General features: G+C 38.8%; 1 protein-coding gene across 12 annotated transcripts in view; it reads right to left on the reverse strand.

The window, feature by feature from the left end:
• The window catches only part of ntng1 (netrin G1), a 346,261-nt gene that overhangs the window by 53,449 nt on the left and 274,423 nt on the right, over window positions 1-18,389 (reverse strand). For 5 of the 12 annotated variants that reach the window (XM_062977940.1, XM_008109115.3, XM_008109117.3 and 2 more), the window contains exons 6-7: window positions 7,906-7,971; window positions 3,961-4,020 (exon numbers count right to left, since the gene is read on the reverse strand). The exons of 4 other annotated variants lie outside the window; for them this stretch is intronic. In XM_062977940.1, the coding sequence (XP_062834010.1) occupies window positions 3,961-4,020; window positions 7,906-7,971 (126 nt within the window). The remainder of the gene's footprint in view (window positions 1-3,960; window positions 4,021-7,905; window positions 7,972-18,389) is intronic. 3 more of the 12 variants (XM_008109116.3, XM_008109118.3, XM_062977943.1) reach the window with 1 other exon arrangement.

Consider the following 18,389-nt stretch of genomic DNA (forward strand, 5'->3'; position numbering starts at 1 on the left):
TTTCCTCTGGTTTTCCCTTGGGATGAGGACTATGCCATTGCCCTAGATGCCTGTGACCCTTCATAGATGTCTGTCAAAAATGTTGCTGAGGGAATGGTACAAGATTTTTTTATATTTTTATTGTATATCTTCTCTATTCATTTTTTTCATAGTGCATAGTGTTCAACATGCATGTTACTCATTTTCAGAACTTGATTTTTCCCCCTGGTTGCTTGAATTTGTTTTTCAAAGTTCTGCATTGATCAGTCCTCAATGTTCAATGTTTACCAGGCAATAACCTTTGGCTTAGGAGGCAGAAAATCTAACCCCAATGGCTCTCCTCATCTTTAAACATTCGAAATTAAACAACAAAAATAAATTTAAAAATTAATTTTGCATTTAATTTGTTTCTCTGCCATGACACCCAACAATTGCTGCCTGAAGTATGGGATCTAGGTTTCAAAACTGGTGTAGGATAAGGACCTCATCACATTTGCCACCGAAATTACCATGGATCTGGCAGTTCCCAGTGGGGGGCCCTGCATCGCCCAACTTACTCCTAACCCCATCCCATAGAGGAAATGTCCGCCGCCCAGCTTCCCTCTATTGTAGCTAATGCAACATAGTAAGCCTCCTGTGTTGCTGCTGTGGCGGGATAGTCCAGTTCCTCTCCTTTTGCGCCATGGAATCCTGTTGAAACTAGCTCTACGTCGTGGGATGGGAGCCAGCAGACTCAATGGAGCAAATGGAGAGGGACCAGCACATGCCTCTGATTTTGGTCAATATGATGAAGTTGTACATGATGAGACATAATAAATCTCTTCCAATATTGCTATTCTGGAAAAAGCATCAGGCTTCCTCATTGTGGACTGGTATTCACTAGGTAAAGCAACAATGCAGAGTTTTGAAATAATAAAAGGTAGCCCAACATCATCCTAAAACATTCCCATTCCATATTCTATATGTAGTTATGATTATTCCAAAACAATAAGAAACATATTTTAAAGTTGCCATCCACCTGTCATATCAAACTGAAAGCCCCACACATCCTCTCTTGTGTAACATAAACTCAGAAATAAACTTGTTTTTCATTATAAAATTAGATTTTCTCCAATAGTTAGATTTGTTGCTTTTTAACACCATATACTATCTATCCCCTGGGGCAAAACTAAGGGCATGTTTTGTAAATCCACTTGTGGTGTAATTTGGCCACTCCCATGTCATTTTTGAAATTCACATTAATTAGATGTCAGATTAAAGGCTCAGGCAAGACAATTTATAGCAAAACTACTTCCAGTCAATGACTGACAGATGCTCAGCTAGGTAGGCTGTCTAGGAGCTGTTACAGCAACTGTGCTATGCTTTCAAGATGTCAATGTAATTCCATTATTTTGAGAAAATATTGAAATGATCTCAGTGCATATAAAATCCAAAGGGTGAATGTAATTCACCAAGACATTCACAGCTAAAGTTGCCCTGCAGTTTTCCTTAAAGCAAAATTAGAAGGGGAGCAAATGGCGGTTTTATCTTAGGCAAAACACTTAATTTTTTCCCATGGAAATCCCAAGAGTTTCAATAAGTTTAGTTCTTAAGAAGGCAGGCAGGCTATATGCATCAACTGAATTGTACATTGAACAGAATTGACAGTAGCCACCAACCCAACCAACCTGAAAGCTTCACTAATATATTCCAATAACAACTACCATAAGAAGCAGATTTTTCTGGACTAACATATATAGCAATTTCTAGAGGTGTGCAAATGACTCGTAAAAAAATCAGAAATTGGAAGAATTTGAAAGTTTTGTAAGTCTTTTCGAAGCGTTAGCGTGGCCCACGCCAAAAACTTAAGAATGGAAACTGATCCCCAAAATGTTTCCGTTAGTGCTCTGAAGGCTCCCAGTTAGTTTCATTTAATGTAGTGTGGTCCAACCCATGGCCTGCGGGTCGCATGCGACCCATCAATTCATTTTTGTTGGCCCTTGCCCTTCTTACTGAAAAAATCCTTTAATTTAAGATTTGAAAATATATAATAATAATAATAATAATAATAATAATAATAATAATAATAATAAAACTTTATTTATACCCCGCCACCATCTCCCCAACGGGGACTCGGGGCGGCTAACATGGGGCCATGCCCAGAGCAATACAATATAATAAAATATAAAAACAACATATCATAGCACCATTTAAAAATACAATAAATGATAATAGACATTACATCAAGAAATCAAAAAACAATAAAACAAGGGCAGGCCGTGTGAACACAAAGATAAAACCTGGAGTGAGAGGGACAGAGGGGTACTCCACTGTGGGCAGGGACATATGGAAGTGGGGTAATCTAGAGGATAGATGTTCTGGGTGGGAGTAACACAGAAATATATAACAGAAATTACTCACCAAAGGCACAGCGGAAGAGCCATGTTTTCAAGTCTTTCCTAAAAGCTGACAGTGTGGGAGCTTGCCTAATTTCAGTAGGTATATATATCCTTCTTACTGCTTTAAGTTTTTAAGAATTCATTTTCTTTCTGGAATGTCTCTGGCCCTCACGTTCCTATGCTAAAGTTTGATTGGCCCTTGGGTAACTAAAGGTTGGACCACATTGATTTAGTGCAAGGCAAGAAAGCAATCTGCCTGCTACTAGTAAAAGAAAGTATAAAGCTACGATGCCTGGCTGCCTCCTTTGCCATTCCTCTCCCTAATGGCTTCTCCGCTTTCATGATGGCTCGCTTCTCGCGATAAGACAGGGGAAATTGCATTTGGGAACACACAGAACTTGGGAAATGTAGTTTGGGAAGGGGAGCAGCCCTATGCCAAAGAATTCAAAAGGCTTTGCTTTAAACTGCATTTCCCAGTATGCCTCGTAATGAGAATGCGCCAATCAGGAGAAGAGAGAGAAAACGATCCCTCCCCTAAACAGTTCATTTTTCTGAAAACCCTTTTTACACCCCTTAAATCAGTAGATGTATTAGTATTTCTGAAAAATGGGGGGAATGTTCCCCTGTTATCTTATGTCATTGCATAGAAATTCAAGAAGCTAGCTCTTGTGTTTTTAAAAATAATGTTGCTTTTAAAAAGCTTAAAAAATTTGCCCAAAAACCATGTATAAGTCCAACATTCTGAAATTTGGTGGGCTAACATTGGTAAATGTGTTCTACCACTGTAGCAAGTTTCATCAGAATAGCTCAAAAATGAAGGGAAGGAGAAGTAATGTTTTCCATATTTTGCAATCGTGACCACAATAATAATAACAACAACAACAACAACAACAATAATAATTTATTTGTATTCCACCCTATCTCCCCAAGGAGACTTAGGGTGGATTCTTATGAAGTACTTACAAAGATTTGTAAGTTTCATTAAGTTCTAAAATCTTTACCCCCAAAATTTGGGAAGAACTTTAGAAACAAGGCACCAGCGCCCCTACTTTAGAACATAGCTTAGAACCATTTTTTATGGATCGCACATGCCCAATAATTTCCCATGCTTTGGAATTGGATGGCAGTAATTCATACTGGAAAAAACAATTCATAGTGTGAGTGTATATTGAGTATATACTGAACTAACAATGTTTCAGGAAGTGATTTTTTCATAATCATACACTTAATCAATGCTCTTTGATATACCTGCCACTGGTTTAGTGGATGACAGCTGCTGGCCAATTTTGTGAAATTAGTAGCAAATATTACAGTCCAGAAACATTTGAAAGCCCTTGCAATATCATTTATTTTCACTTCAGTTAAACAATGACTGCTGCTATTTCATTTTTAAACATATGCAATCTAGAAATCATAGTTATTTATTTTCTTTACGGTTCATGCCCTTAGCAATATTTGATTATCTTATTTGTGTTCAATATGTATATCTCACTAATGGGATGATTCTAAGCACACCACAGTTATTCCAGATTCATACAGTGCAATTTTTACACAACACAGAACAAATTCTAGGAAATCACTGTATGAATGCAATGATTCATACCTCTCTTAGGGACTGCAACTTGAACAGAAGAAACTGTAGACAAACCTAATTTTGGAGTAACTGAAAGAAAGCATTTGAAAGATTATACAATTGGAACAAACTAAATTTTGATTGATTTAAAAATATATTATTTACAATGCAGGCTACTGCATTTCATGGTAGTATTCTCCAAAATACAGTAATGCCACAGTAATCTAAGTAATATAGTGAACTGTAATAAATAAATGAAGTTGTAAACTAGGCAGGAAATAGTTTAAAACATTATAATCCATACTCTACAAAGCTTTCAGATACCATATGGACACTCCTGTTTGTGAGACAATTTGATAGCTAAGCGATTGTAGAGTGTGGTCATATTTCAATGTGCTATAACAAATGCTAGTCTAGGAAATAAATAAAATTATCCCCGCAAATATTTGAAAAAAAATGGTAGTTGATCAGATATAATAACTTATGGGCAGGATGTCCAGTATATTGCAATCAGTTAATGGCATTTTTAAAGAGGAGAATTGAGAAGCATCTACCGTATGGTTCAATATGCTCTTGGCAAGGATCTCGGAAAGAGACCAATAATGGTAACACACAGGATTTAATAAACACATGACAATCCTGTAGTAAATGGCGGCCTATTGTGGAATAAATGTTGAGATCTTTAAATAAACAGCAACAGCTATTGTATTCAATATTTCTATCCTGCCCTATATCCGAAGATCTGGGGTGGAGTACAAGTCTAAAACATTTCAAACCCATTTAAAACCTTGTAAACAATTTCAGAAAATGAAATAAAACCTGCAATAAAAACCAAAATTAAAGATGGAACACCTGAGCCAATTAGTATTATAACAGTGAGAGTAACAACTGCGATATGATATTGTGCCATGTTTTTATTAATGTGCTCTGTTATTTGGGCTACAAAACACCTTTCTCTCCACCTCTCTCTTTGTGTATGTGTGTGTGTGTATGAAGTACTAGACAGACATCACATCACTCGTTGATTTAATTTCAACCCATGAGCTACAGCTTGTGAAATCTAGTGTTCTGCTTCAGGACGGATTTCTCATACGAACAATACCTCTGTGTGTGAAATTTTGTATATTCCACATATACATGCAGAATTCCATATGCACATCTAGAATCTGTACATTTGAAAAGTGTGCCCAAAACTGAGCTTTGCTTTGTCTAAATGATTGTAACCAATATAATCTCTTGTGTATTGAGGTGTTTAAACAATTGAGCTCCAGAAGATTCATTTTGTATCTGGACTAATCTGACAATTTCAATTTTTCACATTTGACAGCTTACATGACACTTTGGCTTCTCTGCACTTAAAAAAATGCTTTGAGGAGCTGGACTTTATGCTTAATGGTTTCCTCTGAGCAGACTCTGTTTTTGGTCTTTTCTATATTCTTAATAAAGAAACACAATCAAGGATTACCAGCAATTATCTTGATTAAAGGGTAATACTAAATGACTGATACAACTTTTTTCATCAATAAGAGGGCACCTTGGCATGTGTTCAAATTTTTTTGTATTAGTTGAGTATCAATATGGTACAATTATTCTATATACTGTCTTCAGTTATATGTAGATGCTACAATTTATGAGTTGTAAGAATGGGGTGTACCATACAGCATCTTTGGCAGAATTTCACATGGCTGTACTAACAGGATTTGATCCCATTACTTAGAACTTAGTCTAGGCTTTAATACGGTTTTCCAGGAGTGATACATGTTGAGTGTTCAATGACTGAATAATTTCAGAGAAGAAATATCTACAATCACTAGCCAGGACCATAATAGCTATAGTTCTATAGTTCAGTTATTCCAACTAGACACTGAAGTGTCAAACTCAATGTACACAAGATATTGAGATCTCTTTTATAGAAAAAAACTCCTTCTGGATTGGCTGTTAAAATAAAGAGAAATAATTTTGATTCTGTTAAAAAAATTGAAAGGCAAAGAGCAAATGTCAGTACTAGAATGAAAGTTCGTTATTCAGCTTTGAAAGAGCATTTCTGTAATATTCCAAACTGTGGTCTCCTCCATTGTTGTGTTGTGTTTAGTCATGCAAATAAATGCATTGAGCTTACAGGAGCAGCCAACGTAGCCAAAGCATTTATGGCAATTCAAGGAAGAAGAAGAAAAACATACAAAGGTTTTCTGTAACATTACAGTAATTATCGTAATACATATGCTCAATGTTTAAATCAGTATTGCTTAGGACTCTTTAGGCAGTCATATTAGACCTCTGCAATTCCTCTGTAACCAAGAAAAATCCATTAAAATGCTTCATTAATATTTTTTCATGTGTTATTGCTGTCAGTTGCTTATATAATGTGTTATAAATATTGTATTTTAGAGTGTAACCCCAATAATCATGGAATGCAAAAGGTCTGCTATTAAAATAATGGGTAGAAGGAAGATTTTGAACTATTATTAGATGCGTGAGATTTATAGTATAGAAGCAAAAATTGACACGACTCCTTCCTACCCTAAATTATATTGCTGAAATGAAGAAAGTTTGGGACAAACAGAACAGATTGGAGGAACTATGAGCCCTATTGAGTCTTGCTATTCAAAGCAAATTTCTTTAACATCAATCTCTGATTGGCGGGTTTTGGGGCTTTAGTAAAAATCATGCAAGCATGGTGTCCACACATCCCTGTATTACTGTGTACACTTTTCTAAGGAACTTGCAATTTTTAAATAAAATATATAATGGATTTCTATGATTAAGGCACTTCTAGCTGTCAGTAATGTATGTATCTAGGGCAGTCTCAATTTCATCATCATGATCAAGGGCTAATACTGCAGTCTTTCCAATCTAGCTCTCCAACAAATTGCTAATACATTTTGTTTAGTTTGGGAGCTATTTCCTGGATCCTCTTATGTTCATTTTCTCCTTCATCTGTATTCATTAGAGTTTAAAAGGAACATCCTGTGTATAATGATAGCAAGCTGTAGGTCCATATTGTTTGCTTTAAAAGTAGGGAAATGGGATCGTTCCACATGAAGCAATGAACCAGTTTACACCTGATTGAATGAAGTTGCTGTGTAAAAGCCTTGTAAGAACACATGCTTAGAAATCACACACACACACATTTCCCTTTTAATCCCACACCCGCTCCATTTCTTACTGGAACAATCACCATGCCATAGTCTGTCAATAAATGTTGTATGTGCGAAAGACATTGGAATTTAGATATGGAATTCATGCACTAGGGATATGGAGAGAAATATTGCTGTCAGTGTTTGTGGAAATGTAAAGCTTTAATCATGCACAGATGTTTGTGTGCACGCACGCACACACGCACACGCGCACGCACACACACACACACACACACACACACACACACACAATATATGTGAAACAACCTATAAAGTGACCTGACCTCTTGGAGAAAAAAACCCCTAAAGGGTAGGAAGAAAAAAACTCAAAAGCTTGACTTTCTGAAAATGCTGCATTGATCAAAGAAATTTCCTAAAAAAGGCGGTTTGCTGCCACCACTGTCTGTCTGTCTCAGTGCAACCTCAGTTCTGAAAACTATCAAAAATAACATTCATTTCATTTAAGAAAACTAATCAGAAAAGAGAGAGATTCAGGTATTATTTCATCGAGACATAGGGAATATCTTGTACTCCCGAAGTACAACATCAAAATTTATTTCTCATGCAAACCACGATGCCCATACAATTCCAGTATTCTCTAAGGACGTATATCACATTTTAAGCTATAAAAATGCTTGTAACTTTGGTGAATGTTATATAAAGCCTTTTCATGTAAGATTCATTTTATGATAATAACTCTCAGTAGGTTGTTTTGGACAGTATGCCTTTTTCTTAGTCCCAAGAGAGGAAATTTTTTTCATCCTTTTAGCAAACAGCGAAGATTGTAAGAAAGCAGTTAAAGTTATGATAGATCTGTAGGAATTTTATAGGATCCTACCTTGATTTGGGTTAGAAACCCCAAGGGAAGATATATTCGGCCATATCCTATCATGCTTTGGAGAAGCTGCATATATTGGGAAAAATTAGGATTTGTTATTTACATCTGGTGACAGATTTTGTTGTATTTTGTTTCTAAACAGATGTGTATGGAGAAAAACATAAAGCACGAACATCCATTACTGGACTTTGTCTATGTGACACTTGGACAATACATCACTGCTACATTTAAACAAAAACAAGCAATTGATGATTCCCAAAACACTCAATGAACACTTAGATATCATGTCTGTATGTCTCTGTGTGCATCACATCTTTACTTTTATCACTTAAAAGTAACAAATGTATGTTAATATATGTATAATTAGAAAGGACGATCTGGACTGCTGTAACTGAGTCCCTTCTTCTTCAGAAATGTTGTTTATAAAGTAAATAATTGTTTCAGGCCATGTTTCCCAATAACACTTGCAACAATTTAAATGGGTGATAAAAGTGATCAAAGGATGTATGACAAAAGTCCAGACTAAAGAAAGGTGGTTTTAACCAACAGTATACACACCACTAGTTGTTATGTGAAAAATAATTATACAAGGTTCTTCAATTCATTTCTTTTAGCAATTCAGTTTTGAATGTACTTCTTCCCTATCCATATGCTGTAGTGCATGGCGGTGGAGTTTACAGGTCTTGAACTATCTGCATGTTAATGCATAATTATATGACTACATATGTACACTTCTTTCCATTTGTGTGCATCCTGTTAATACTTGGATGGTCATTCCTGTGTGTATGTACAGCATCCTATTCCTTCCTCATAAGCCCTGAATACTTAATGACTGGTAACAAGTACTTCAATTTGAATGCGAATTGACATGAAAGCTCTATTTATGGCAATATATGTGTGGAAGCTCATTCAAACTTTGATATCATATATCTCAAGCAACAGTCAAGATCTAGCCTTGAAATGTTGATGTGTCTTTGCAAATTCTCCCATGGTGCTTTCTTTCACTGGCTGGACAAAATGCCTACATTCAATTGTGAAGCAAAAAAAAACAGGATCTCAATTTCTACTGAAATCAACATTAAGTGTGAAAAAGTATGACATGAGGTTACATTATACCATTAAAAATCAAGCAATTTCTGGAAACTTAAAGTGACATTTAAAAATCAGTTGCCTAAAGAGTTCTGATCATGAATGGATAAACTCAATCCTTTCCCTTTAAGATCTGGCAAAAACTGATCAGATAAAGTGACAGTTCATACATCTGTCAAATTTTCAGTGACACACAGAAATTGGAGTGTATTGCTAAAAATGCATATATTTGCTGATAATCATTTTCAAATTACTTTTAAACAAGTATTGTCACCTTGGAGCCCCCAGTGGTGCAGTGGGTTAAAGCACTGAGCTGCTGAACTTGCTGACTGAAAGGTCAGTGGTTCGAATCTCCCACTATTAGCCCCAGCTTCTGCCAACCTAGCAGATCAAAAATGTGCAAATGTGAGTAGATCAATAGTTACCGCTCCGGCAGGAAGGTAATGGCACTCCATGCAGTCATGCCGGCCACATGACCTTGGAGGCAGACAGCGCTGGCTCTTTGCCTTAAAAATGGAGATGGGTACCAACCCACAGAATCAGACATGACTAGACTTAATGTCAGAGGAAAACCTTTACTTTTAACTATTGTTACTTTAGTATTATCTGGCAATTGTGAGCATGGTATCTTGCCAATTTAACAAAGAAGAAACAAATACTGTAATTCTGATATGAGAGTGTCTGAAATGTTTTAAATATTATGGTTAAACCTTCCCTCCTTTTATGCTGTAGTCCCATGCCTAACATTACTGATAAATCACTTCATCAGACTAGTGGCTTTCCTCATCTTAGCATGCTGTTGGAAGTCTGCTGGAGCCCATCAAATAACATAGGACTACTTCCAGCGGGGCTCCATTGGGCTCCATGCTGGCAGCATGCTAAGAGGAAGCCCTGGGCAATCGGGTGACTACCCATCTCCTCATCAAAGAAGCCAGGGACAGCACAGAAACATCATGGGATGGCAGCCCACAACCCACAATGGTAAGGGGATGAAGCTGGGCACTGCCCCAAGATTTTCCCCACTTTCCCCAGGCTTCTGGACCACCATGTGATGAGGTTTGTAGTCTCTAATCAAGCATGCAGCATCACAGGTAGTTTGGTCCTTCTGTATGACTTTTGATGCTTTTCTATGGTCTGTCCCAAGATGTACAAAATTCCATTTTGTATGTTGAGAAATATCTGGGTTACAGCTTTAGGCCTGGGGCTGAAACATTTAAACAGCTGAAGTGGAAAATCTACATTAACTAAAGGCAGTGGTTGACTATTGATGGCTCAGTTTTGATCATTCAGGGGAGCTGGAAGTTGAGGGTGCCATCTTTGGAATACTATTTTGATTCTGGTACATTAAAATAGAGAAACAGTAAACTAAAATATTAAATTGGCAAACTATTTTGTACTCTCTTCAACATACCTGAAACGGCACAAAACAAGTGCTGTGGTAGCATGCGATATAATGATATCTAAGGCTGGATCTACACTGCCATATAATCCAGTTTCTGATCCGAAATACCTTTTTTGAACTGGATTATTGAGTCTGCACTGTTGTATAATCCAGTTCAAAGCAGATAATCTGGGATCAGAAACTGGATCGTATGGCAGTGTAGATGGGGTTTAAGAGATTAACTGGAGAAAGTACTAAGTCAGGATCAATCTTACTAACATGAAAAGTGAAGCAGCAGATTCTGTATGTGTCATTTAAGGGCATCGAATTGTAAGTTATTTAACTTATCACGAATGCATTTTTTACTCCTAAGAATGGGGAAAGGTAGAGATTTTCTGCCTAGAATTCATACATTTTGCAGTGTTAATTATATTTGATACTATGATTGGCTAATATTTTCCCTGCTTTTCTACAAAGGCACATTTCACTGAATAGAGTCTTCTCTTTCAATTTTGCCCAGTACAGAGCCTGGTGAACTAAGGATTAAAGCTCCATTTCCTCTCCACACAGCCTTGAGTTCGTTTAAAGCCCTGTGATACCACTGTACCAATTATTAGATTTGTCTGCTAAAAAGATATGGCTTTCAATGTAGACACCATGCTTTGTATATCTCGCCCATTCTTGGCTGGATACTGTGTGAACGTCACCCAGCCTTTCTACATTTGCCACTTTATTTCATCTCTAAATTGTGGGATAAAAACTTCTGAGTCACCCTGAGATTCTTCTGGAGGCTGCCTGTGAAGTCTTTAGGTAACTGGAAAAGATGAGTCATTTTCAACAGGCTTCAATCAGAATCCTTTAATAGCCAGGGCATATAATAGCCACTCATTCAGTTATTGCAATTTGTTAAGAACTCCCTTTTCCTGAGCAGCAGGAAAATAACATAATAGTTCTGAGATCACTGCAGGGGGATAGGTAAAGGGAAAAATACAGAATGGGAAAATGTAGCCTATGAACATAAATGCTTTAAAAAAACACAAGATCATATTAAAAAAGACCAGGGACCATGCATATATATGGTGCAGATATTGGGGAAATGTAAAAAGGATGAAGCTTTTCATTTATGACACTTATATAACAAATTTCATCCAGGAAGCTCAAGACGGCATTTGTCAAATACCTACATATGAGCTCCCCTGAAAGATACATCCAAACAACAGAGCTGTTTTGCTTTAGCAACACTACTTTTAGTGACTTAAAAAAAAAAGAACTGGTTTAGATCCCTGTGACAATCATTTATTTGATATAAAACATATTTATTCTACATTATCAAATCTCATTTTTCCTGGATGTTTTGCTTGTTATATCAAATTGCTGAAAATATATCATTTATTTATTTACTTTTTAAAAAATCAGCATTGCTAATCCAGTACTACAAATTTGGTCATGGCATAAGCCACCCAAATGACAACTTGAGAAAAATGGAGAAAGATAACTGCAGCTTAGTTTGTCATAAAAAGTTAAGATTGGGTTTGTTTCACTCAAGTTTGAAGGAGGCATGGGTTTTGATAGACTTTTATTGGATTTTGAAGTTTTATTGAGAGACGGATTTTTTTTCATGTCAGAAGCGACTTGAGAAACTGCAAGTCGCTTCTGGTGTGAGAGAATTGGCTGTCTGCAAGGACATTGCCCAGGGGAAGTCCAGATGTCTGATGTTTTACCATCCTTGTGGGAGGCTTCTCTCATGTTTCCGCATGGGGAGCTGGAGCTGACAGAGGGAGCTCATCCGCACTCTCCTCAGGTTGGGTTCAAACCGGCAACCTTCAGGTCAGCAACCCAACCTTCAGGTCAGCAGTCCTGCTGGCACAACAGCAGTACTGAGGGACTGGATGGGAGTGCCTGAAAGTTATGAGGACAGAGGTCTACATGGACTACACAACATTCTCTGTGTCCTCTATGTAACTTGTTGCTCCAAACTGTAGGCTTGATCTGGCATCCTAGATGCCAGATTGAGCGTGCTTGGCAAGCCCAGTAGGGACTCCCTTCAGCCTCAAATCACACACCTCTCACCCTATGTTGCAGATTTGCCAGCTTTGACACCCCCATCTACCTGAGTCTTGAGGTGCACTCACTGACAGACTTCCTAGGAGAATGTAGATGGGTGTGTCACAGCTGGTGACAGCCGTGACACAGGGGACAGGACAGGAGGGGAAAGCCATCTCACATCCCCAAGTCATCTGAGCCCAGAATGTTTGTCAAGACGTTTGTGGCTGGTTTAATTGAGGAACTGATCAAGCTGTCTTGACACCTCCGAACTTGGGGGTCAACTCGAATAGTGTTTCAACTGAGTTAACACAACCTGGGAGAAAGTCACCTTCCCCTCATGTTAACCTAGATCAGCCCCATGCAGTACTTCTTTGTGAAAAAGGGGCCTGTGTCAGCACATTGTTGGTTTTGAAGAAATTGTTTTCTAAACATGTCAAACCACTCTGTGTATGTGTGTGTGTGTAGTGCAGGAAGTTATCTCTACTCTTTCATTATTATTTCTGGTAATAAATTTCTGTCAAAAAAGTAGCACATTGTCTTTGTTAACTCAAGGACGTCTGTACTTTTCATCTAGGTAACAACTAATTTTCCCTATCCTGGGGTCCATTCTTCACTCAATTTAGTGCCTTTTCTTTCTTATTCGATTAATATTAAAAAGAAGTAAAAAATCAATGTGCAACAGAAAAAGTTACTACAATCACACTGTAATGTTGAAGGTAACAAGTTACTTCTCATTTAACTCCTTAGACTTACAAAATCAATTACTTTAAATATATATCTCTTCAATTTTCCAGACAGTGTAGACTAGTCCCAAGATGCTGTGTTATCATAATATGAAGATGAGATGTTATTATGAGGGAGACACAGAACTGTGAAGACGAACCCATTCAATAGTTAAACAGTACATCATTCTAGAAGGCCAAAAATTGACATGACGAATAATATCCATGGTAGAAACTTTCATCTCTCCTCCCGCCTCTAAAAATGTTTGCTAAAAATGGAAAGGGGTGATGGTAAGAGAGGCAAAACAGCCTCCTCTCTCCAAAATTTGCCCTCGGAAGGCCAAGGGCAAATTTTGGCAAATACCACTTTCATTCCTTGCTTCATTCTTTTGACTGAGAGCTATATTCCAATGTTATTCTGAGCAGTATTTTGAGAAAAAAAGGTGCCCCCAAGAATGGCTGCCACTAGAGAATTAAAATGGAAGCTGCCTGCTGAAAAACGCTGGTGATTATCAGTTTTCCTCCATTTCAATTCACTTCCTTACCACTGAAAAGACTAATTTGCTGCTTCTAAATCAGGTTGTAAAGGCCATTTTCACTTAGCCTTAAATGCTGATCACAAACCTGCCCATCACATCTGTTTGACTCTGAATGTTTCCATTCTGGAATTATATAAAAGCTCTGTTTAAGTCCACTGACTGAATTATCTAAAAATCTAGAATTTTATTTAATAATAGGAGAAATGCTAATCTCTTGAGAGTTGGCTGTCAACAGAAAATTGGTAGATTAGAAAATCTAAAATTCTACATTCGGCTATCATCAGGGCTGGCCCTAGGTAATTTTCAAGTGTAAGCGAACAGAATTTTGTTGCCCCACCCCCAAACCAATCACTGAAAAATAAAAACGTTGGATAAGCAAAAATGTTGGATAATAAGGAGGGATTACGGAAAAGCCTATTAAACATCCCATTACATTATGATTTTACAAATTAAGCACCAACACATCATGTTTTACAACAGACTAGCTGTGCCTGGCCATGCGTTGCTGTGGCATATGTAGAGGGTGGATGGCCATCTGTCAAGAGTGCTTGTATTGTGTCCTGCATGGTAGAAGGGTTGGACTGGATGGCCCTTTGGGATTTCTCCAAACTCTTGGATTGCATGGTTGTATTATGATTATTATTGTTTTTATTATCTTTATGATTATTATCATTATTATGTAGAGGTTGGATGGCCATGTGTTAGGAGTGTTTGGATTGGTAGAAGGAAGTTGAACTGGATGATCCTTAGGGGTCTCTCCTAACCTTAGGATTCCATGATATTGTTATTATTACTGTTATTTACAGGCTGGATGGCCATCTGTTGGGTGTGCTTGGATTGTGTCCTCTACTGCAGAAATGGCTGGATGGGGTTTAGGGGTCTATCCTAACAGTGTAATTGTCTGATGGGATTATTATTATTGTGGAGGTACTGGATCGGCATCTGCGAGGAGTGTTTGGATTGTGTCCTCCTCAGATGCGAAACCTACCTAGCTCTCGGCCGTTTGTGTAAAGACAAGGAGAGAAGAAACCGCCGCTTTTGTCCTCCTCCTTCCCTCCTTGTCAGTAGCTTCGCAGGCGGGGAAGGCACCTCGCTCACGCCCGTTTGCCGGATCTGTAGGATAGTGAAAACCACCGATTTCACCGTTCTCTTTCCCTGCCACTTAGGAGCATGCGGGGAAGTTGTGAGACGGCGAGTGGCGGTGTGCCAGGGCAGGTGGCCAAGATGGCGATGGTCGAGGTAGCCGGCGAGCGAGGGCACGAAGGAGCGTGGAGGAGGGGGGGGTGGAGTGGGTGAGTTTCGCACACTGGGCCTGTCCCGCGCAAGCACACATGGTTTTTGTGGGTTTTTGGGTTTGTGTTGGCCATGGATGTTCATGTGAATTGTGGCTTAGTCGTCTAAATCCAGCCTCAAGGGCATTGTGTTGTGTTGTTAAGTTTCGTGGTTCTGGGTGTTGTAGTTTTTTTTTGTTTATATTAAGATAAAAACGGACGGACTATATATATATATATATATATATATATATATATATATAGAGAGAGAGAGAGAGAGAGAGAGAGAGAGAGAGAGATCAATCAACAGAAAAAGCAGTTCAATACATGATGTTATGTTGGAATTACTAGCTTCAAACAGACAAGAGCTCTTTCTCCCACCTTGGACTTTCCACAGATATATAAATCCGACTTACCTAGCTTCCAACAGACCTCACATCCTCTGAGGTCAGGAGAGAAAGCTTCTGGAACATGGCCAGGCAGCCCGGAGACCTGGCTTCGAGGGCAAAGGCCAGGCCAGGCTGCGGAGGCAAGGCATGGGCCATACATCCCGGAAAACTTACAGCAACCCAGTGATGCCGGTCTGACACCACTTTAACTGCCATGGCCCAATGCTCAATTGAATCCTGGGAGTTTGTTGAAACGTCAGCATTCTTTGGCAGAGAAGACGAGATCTTGCAAAGCTACAGCTCCATGATTCCATAGCACTGAGTCATTGAAGTGGTATCAAACTATTAATCCTACAGTACAGATGCATCCACAGACTAAGGATCATTTTGTGAAGGCGATGACGGCATGATTCACAACAACATAAGGTAAAGTGTATATTGGGGTGTATATTGGACTGCAACTCCCATCATCCAAAATAGATAGTAATGGTGGATTATGGGATGCACAGTTCAGGAAACATCTGGAGGGCCCCAAGTTCTCTCCATCCTTGACTCTGTAATAAAGTAAAGGTGTAGATAGGTTTCATGTTCTAGGCTATGGAATCATGGGATTCATAGTTCGGTGAGGCACCAGTCTAGAGAAGGCTAAAGGACCTTGTAAAACTACAACTCCCAGGAACACAAAGCATTGAGCCATGGCAGTTAAAGCTGTGTTGGGCTGCATTATATATGCAGTGTAGAGGCCTGGGCAAACTCTGGCCCTCCAGGTGTTTTGGACTTTAACTCCCACAATTCCTAACATCCTACCGGCTGTTGGGAATTGTGGGAGTTAAAGTCCAAAACACCTGGAGGGCCAGAGATGCCACCTTCCCTTTCCTGCGACAGCACACAAAAGGCACTGCAGACTGATTCAGGCCGAGAAGTCAGCCATAGCAGAGCACCTCATGAACCAACCTGGACACAGTATATTATTTGAGAAGACAGAAATGCTGGACCACTCTTAACCACCATGTCAGACTACACAGAGGAGCCACTGAAATCCACAAGCATATGTACAATTTCAACAGAAAGGAGGAAACCATGAAAATGAACACCACCTGGCTACCAATATTTTTTTAAAAAAACTCAAAAATCAGAACGGTAAGGAACAACACTCTGAAAACAGAGGAATTCCAGACATGAGTCAATCAGGGTCAGCGTACACCTCCAAACAAAGCATTCCCCCAGGCAGGAAGAAGCCATGACATGAAGTTTGCAAGGCCATTAATGCTAATCAAGGTGATTAACAACATTCACACCTGCTTCCAACAGGCAAGAATTCTTTCTCCCACTCTGGAACACTGGAACATCCACAGATGTTTAATACAATAATAATAATAATAATAATAATAATAATAATAATAATAATAATAACAACAACAACAACAATAATAAAACAATATAATAATGTTAATTATATAGTATATATTACATGTAATATTAATAATAATATTACAATATATTGATATTGTACAATATAGTAATTTATTGCCAGTATTGTGCTATGCTAATAATATAATATTGTATGTAAATTGAATTTGTAAGCCGCTCTGAGTCCCCTTCAGGGTGAGAAGGGCGGGATATAAATGTATTAAATAAATAAATAATAAATAATATAAACCTCCCTTGCTTAGTTTTTTCCAGTATACCTCACAACCTCTGAGGATGCCTGGCATAGATGTGGGTGAAACATCAGGAGAGAATACTTCTGGATTCTGGTCCTGCAGGCTGGGAAACACACAGCAACCCTCAATCAGAGAAGAGTCAGGTTGTCCTAAAGGTGCCTTGGATGTTTGCTTCTAGTTGCTCTGCAATGCTAGGGCTGGCTGCTTTTAACCAGTCGCAGATGCAACAGTGTTTGAGTAGCACATCTCACAGGTGTGGGTAGGTGGCCTGTGATAGTGTCTGAGGGTGTGTTCTCGGGAGTCTGGCTGAAATGGAGGGGAATTCAGCTGTGTCTCCTGGCAAAGGGCCAGAGAAGGGCTCTGGGCAAGTCTTCTGCTCCTTCAGGGGAGACAGGCTCTGCAGGGTGGGCAGGGGAGTATCAAATGAATGAGAAGCTGAAGCTCAGTAGTAGGCACTTGAAATGCAGTCATGACTCGTGGGAAGTAGTTCTGCAAACATACCAGCAGAGAACCTATTATCCTGGTTGGAAAGGAAGTGGTTTTGGCAAATTGGAACTCTTGATTTAATTCAGTGTACTGGCAAAGTGCAGCAGGGTTCATTGCGTGAGCAAGGCTGCAGCTACACTGTAGAAGTAAGACAGTTTGGCCCCACTTGTAACTGCATGGCTGAATGGTATGGATTCATGGGAGTTGCAGTCTTGCAAGGTCTGTAGCCTTCTCTGCCCAAAAAAGGTGCTGGTGCAGCATCCAACTGCAGTTGCCATGATTCCATAGGATTGAAGCCTGGCAGTTCAAGTGGGGTAGTCTGCCATCCAAGTACTAACGAGAGCTGACCCTGCCTAGGGTGCTTGTAGGGTATTTGGAAGTAATTCCTAAATAAATAGGGAACTTTGTTTCGGGAACCTAGGCAGCGGAGAGACCCTGACACATGTGCATGGCTAAAGAATATGTAGCTTTCATTTCCAGATAGATGCGTGCCAACAGAGACAGGAGTATAACTACAGTGGAAATGTCCGATAATAAGGAGGGATTAAGGAGAAGCCTATTAAACATCAAATTACATTATGATTTTACAAATTAAGCACCAAAACATCATGTTTTACAATAAACCAACAGAAAAACCAGTTCAATACATGGTAATGTTATGTAGGAGTTACTATATTTGCGAATTTAGCACCAAACATTGAACTGGGATATAGGGCAGTGTGGACTCAGATAACCCAGTTCAAAGAAGATATTGTGGGTTATTCTGCCTTGATATTCTTGGTGATATGGCTGTGTGGAAGAGCACTGAGGGTCCCTCCACACAGCCATATAACCCAGAATATCAAGGCAGATAATCCACATTATCTGCTTTGAACTGGATTATATGGCAGTGTGGAC

Source organism: Anolis carolinensis, chromosome 4, assembly GCF_035594765.1.
Source record: "Anolis carolinensis isolate JA03-04 chromosome 4, rAnoCar3.1.pri, whole genome shotgun sequence".
NCBI lineage: Eukaryota > Metazoa > Chordata > Lepidosauria > Squamata > Dactyloidae > Anolis > Anolis carolinensis.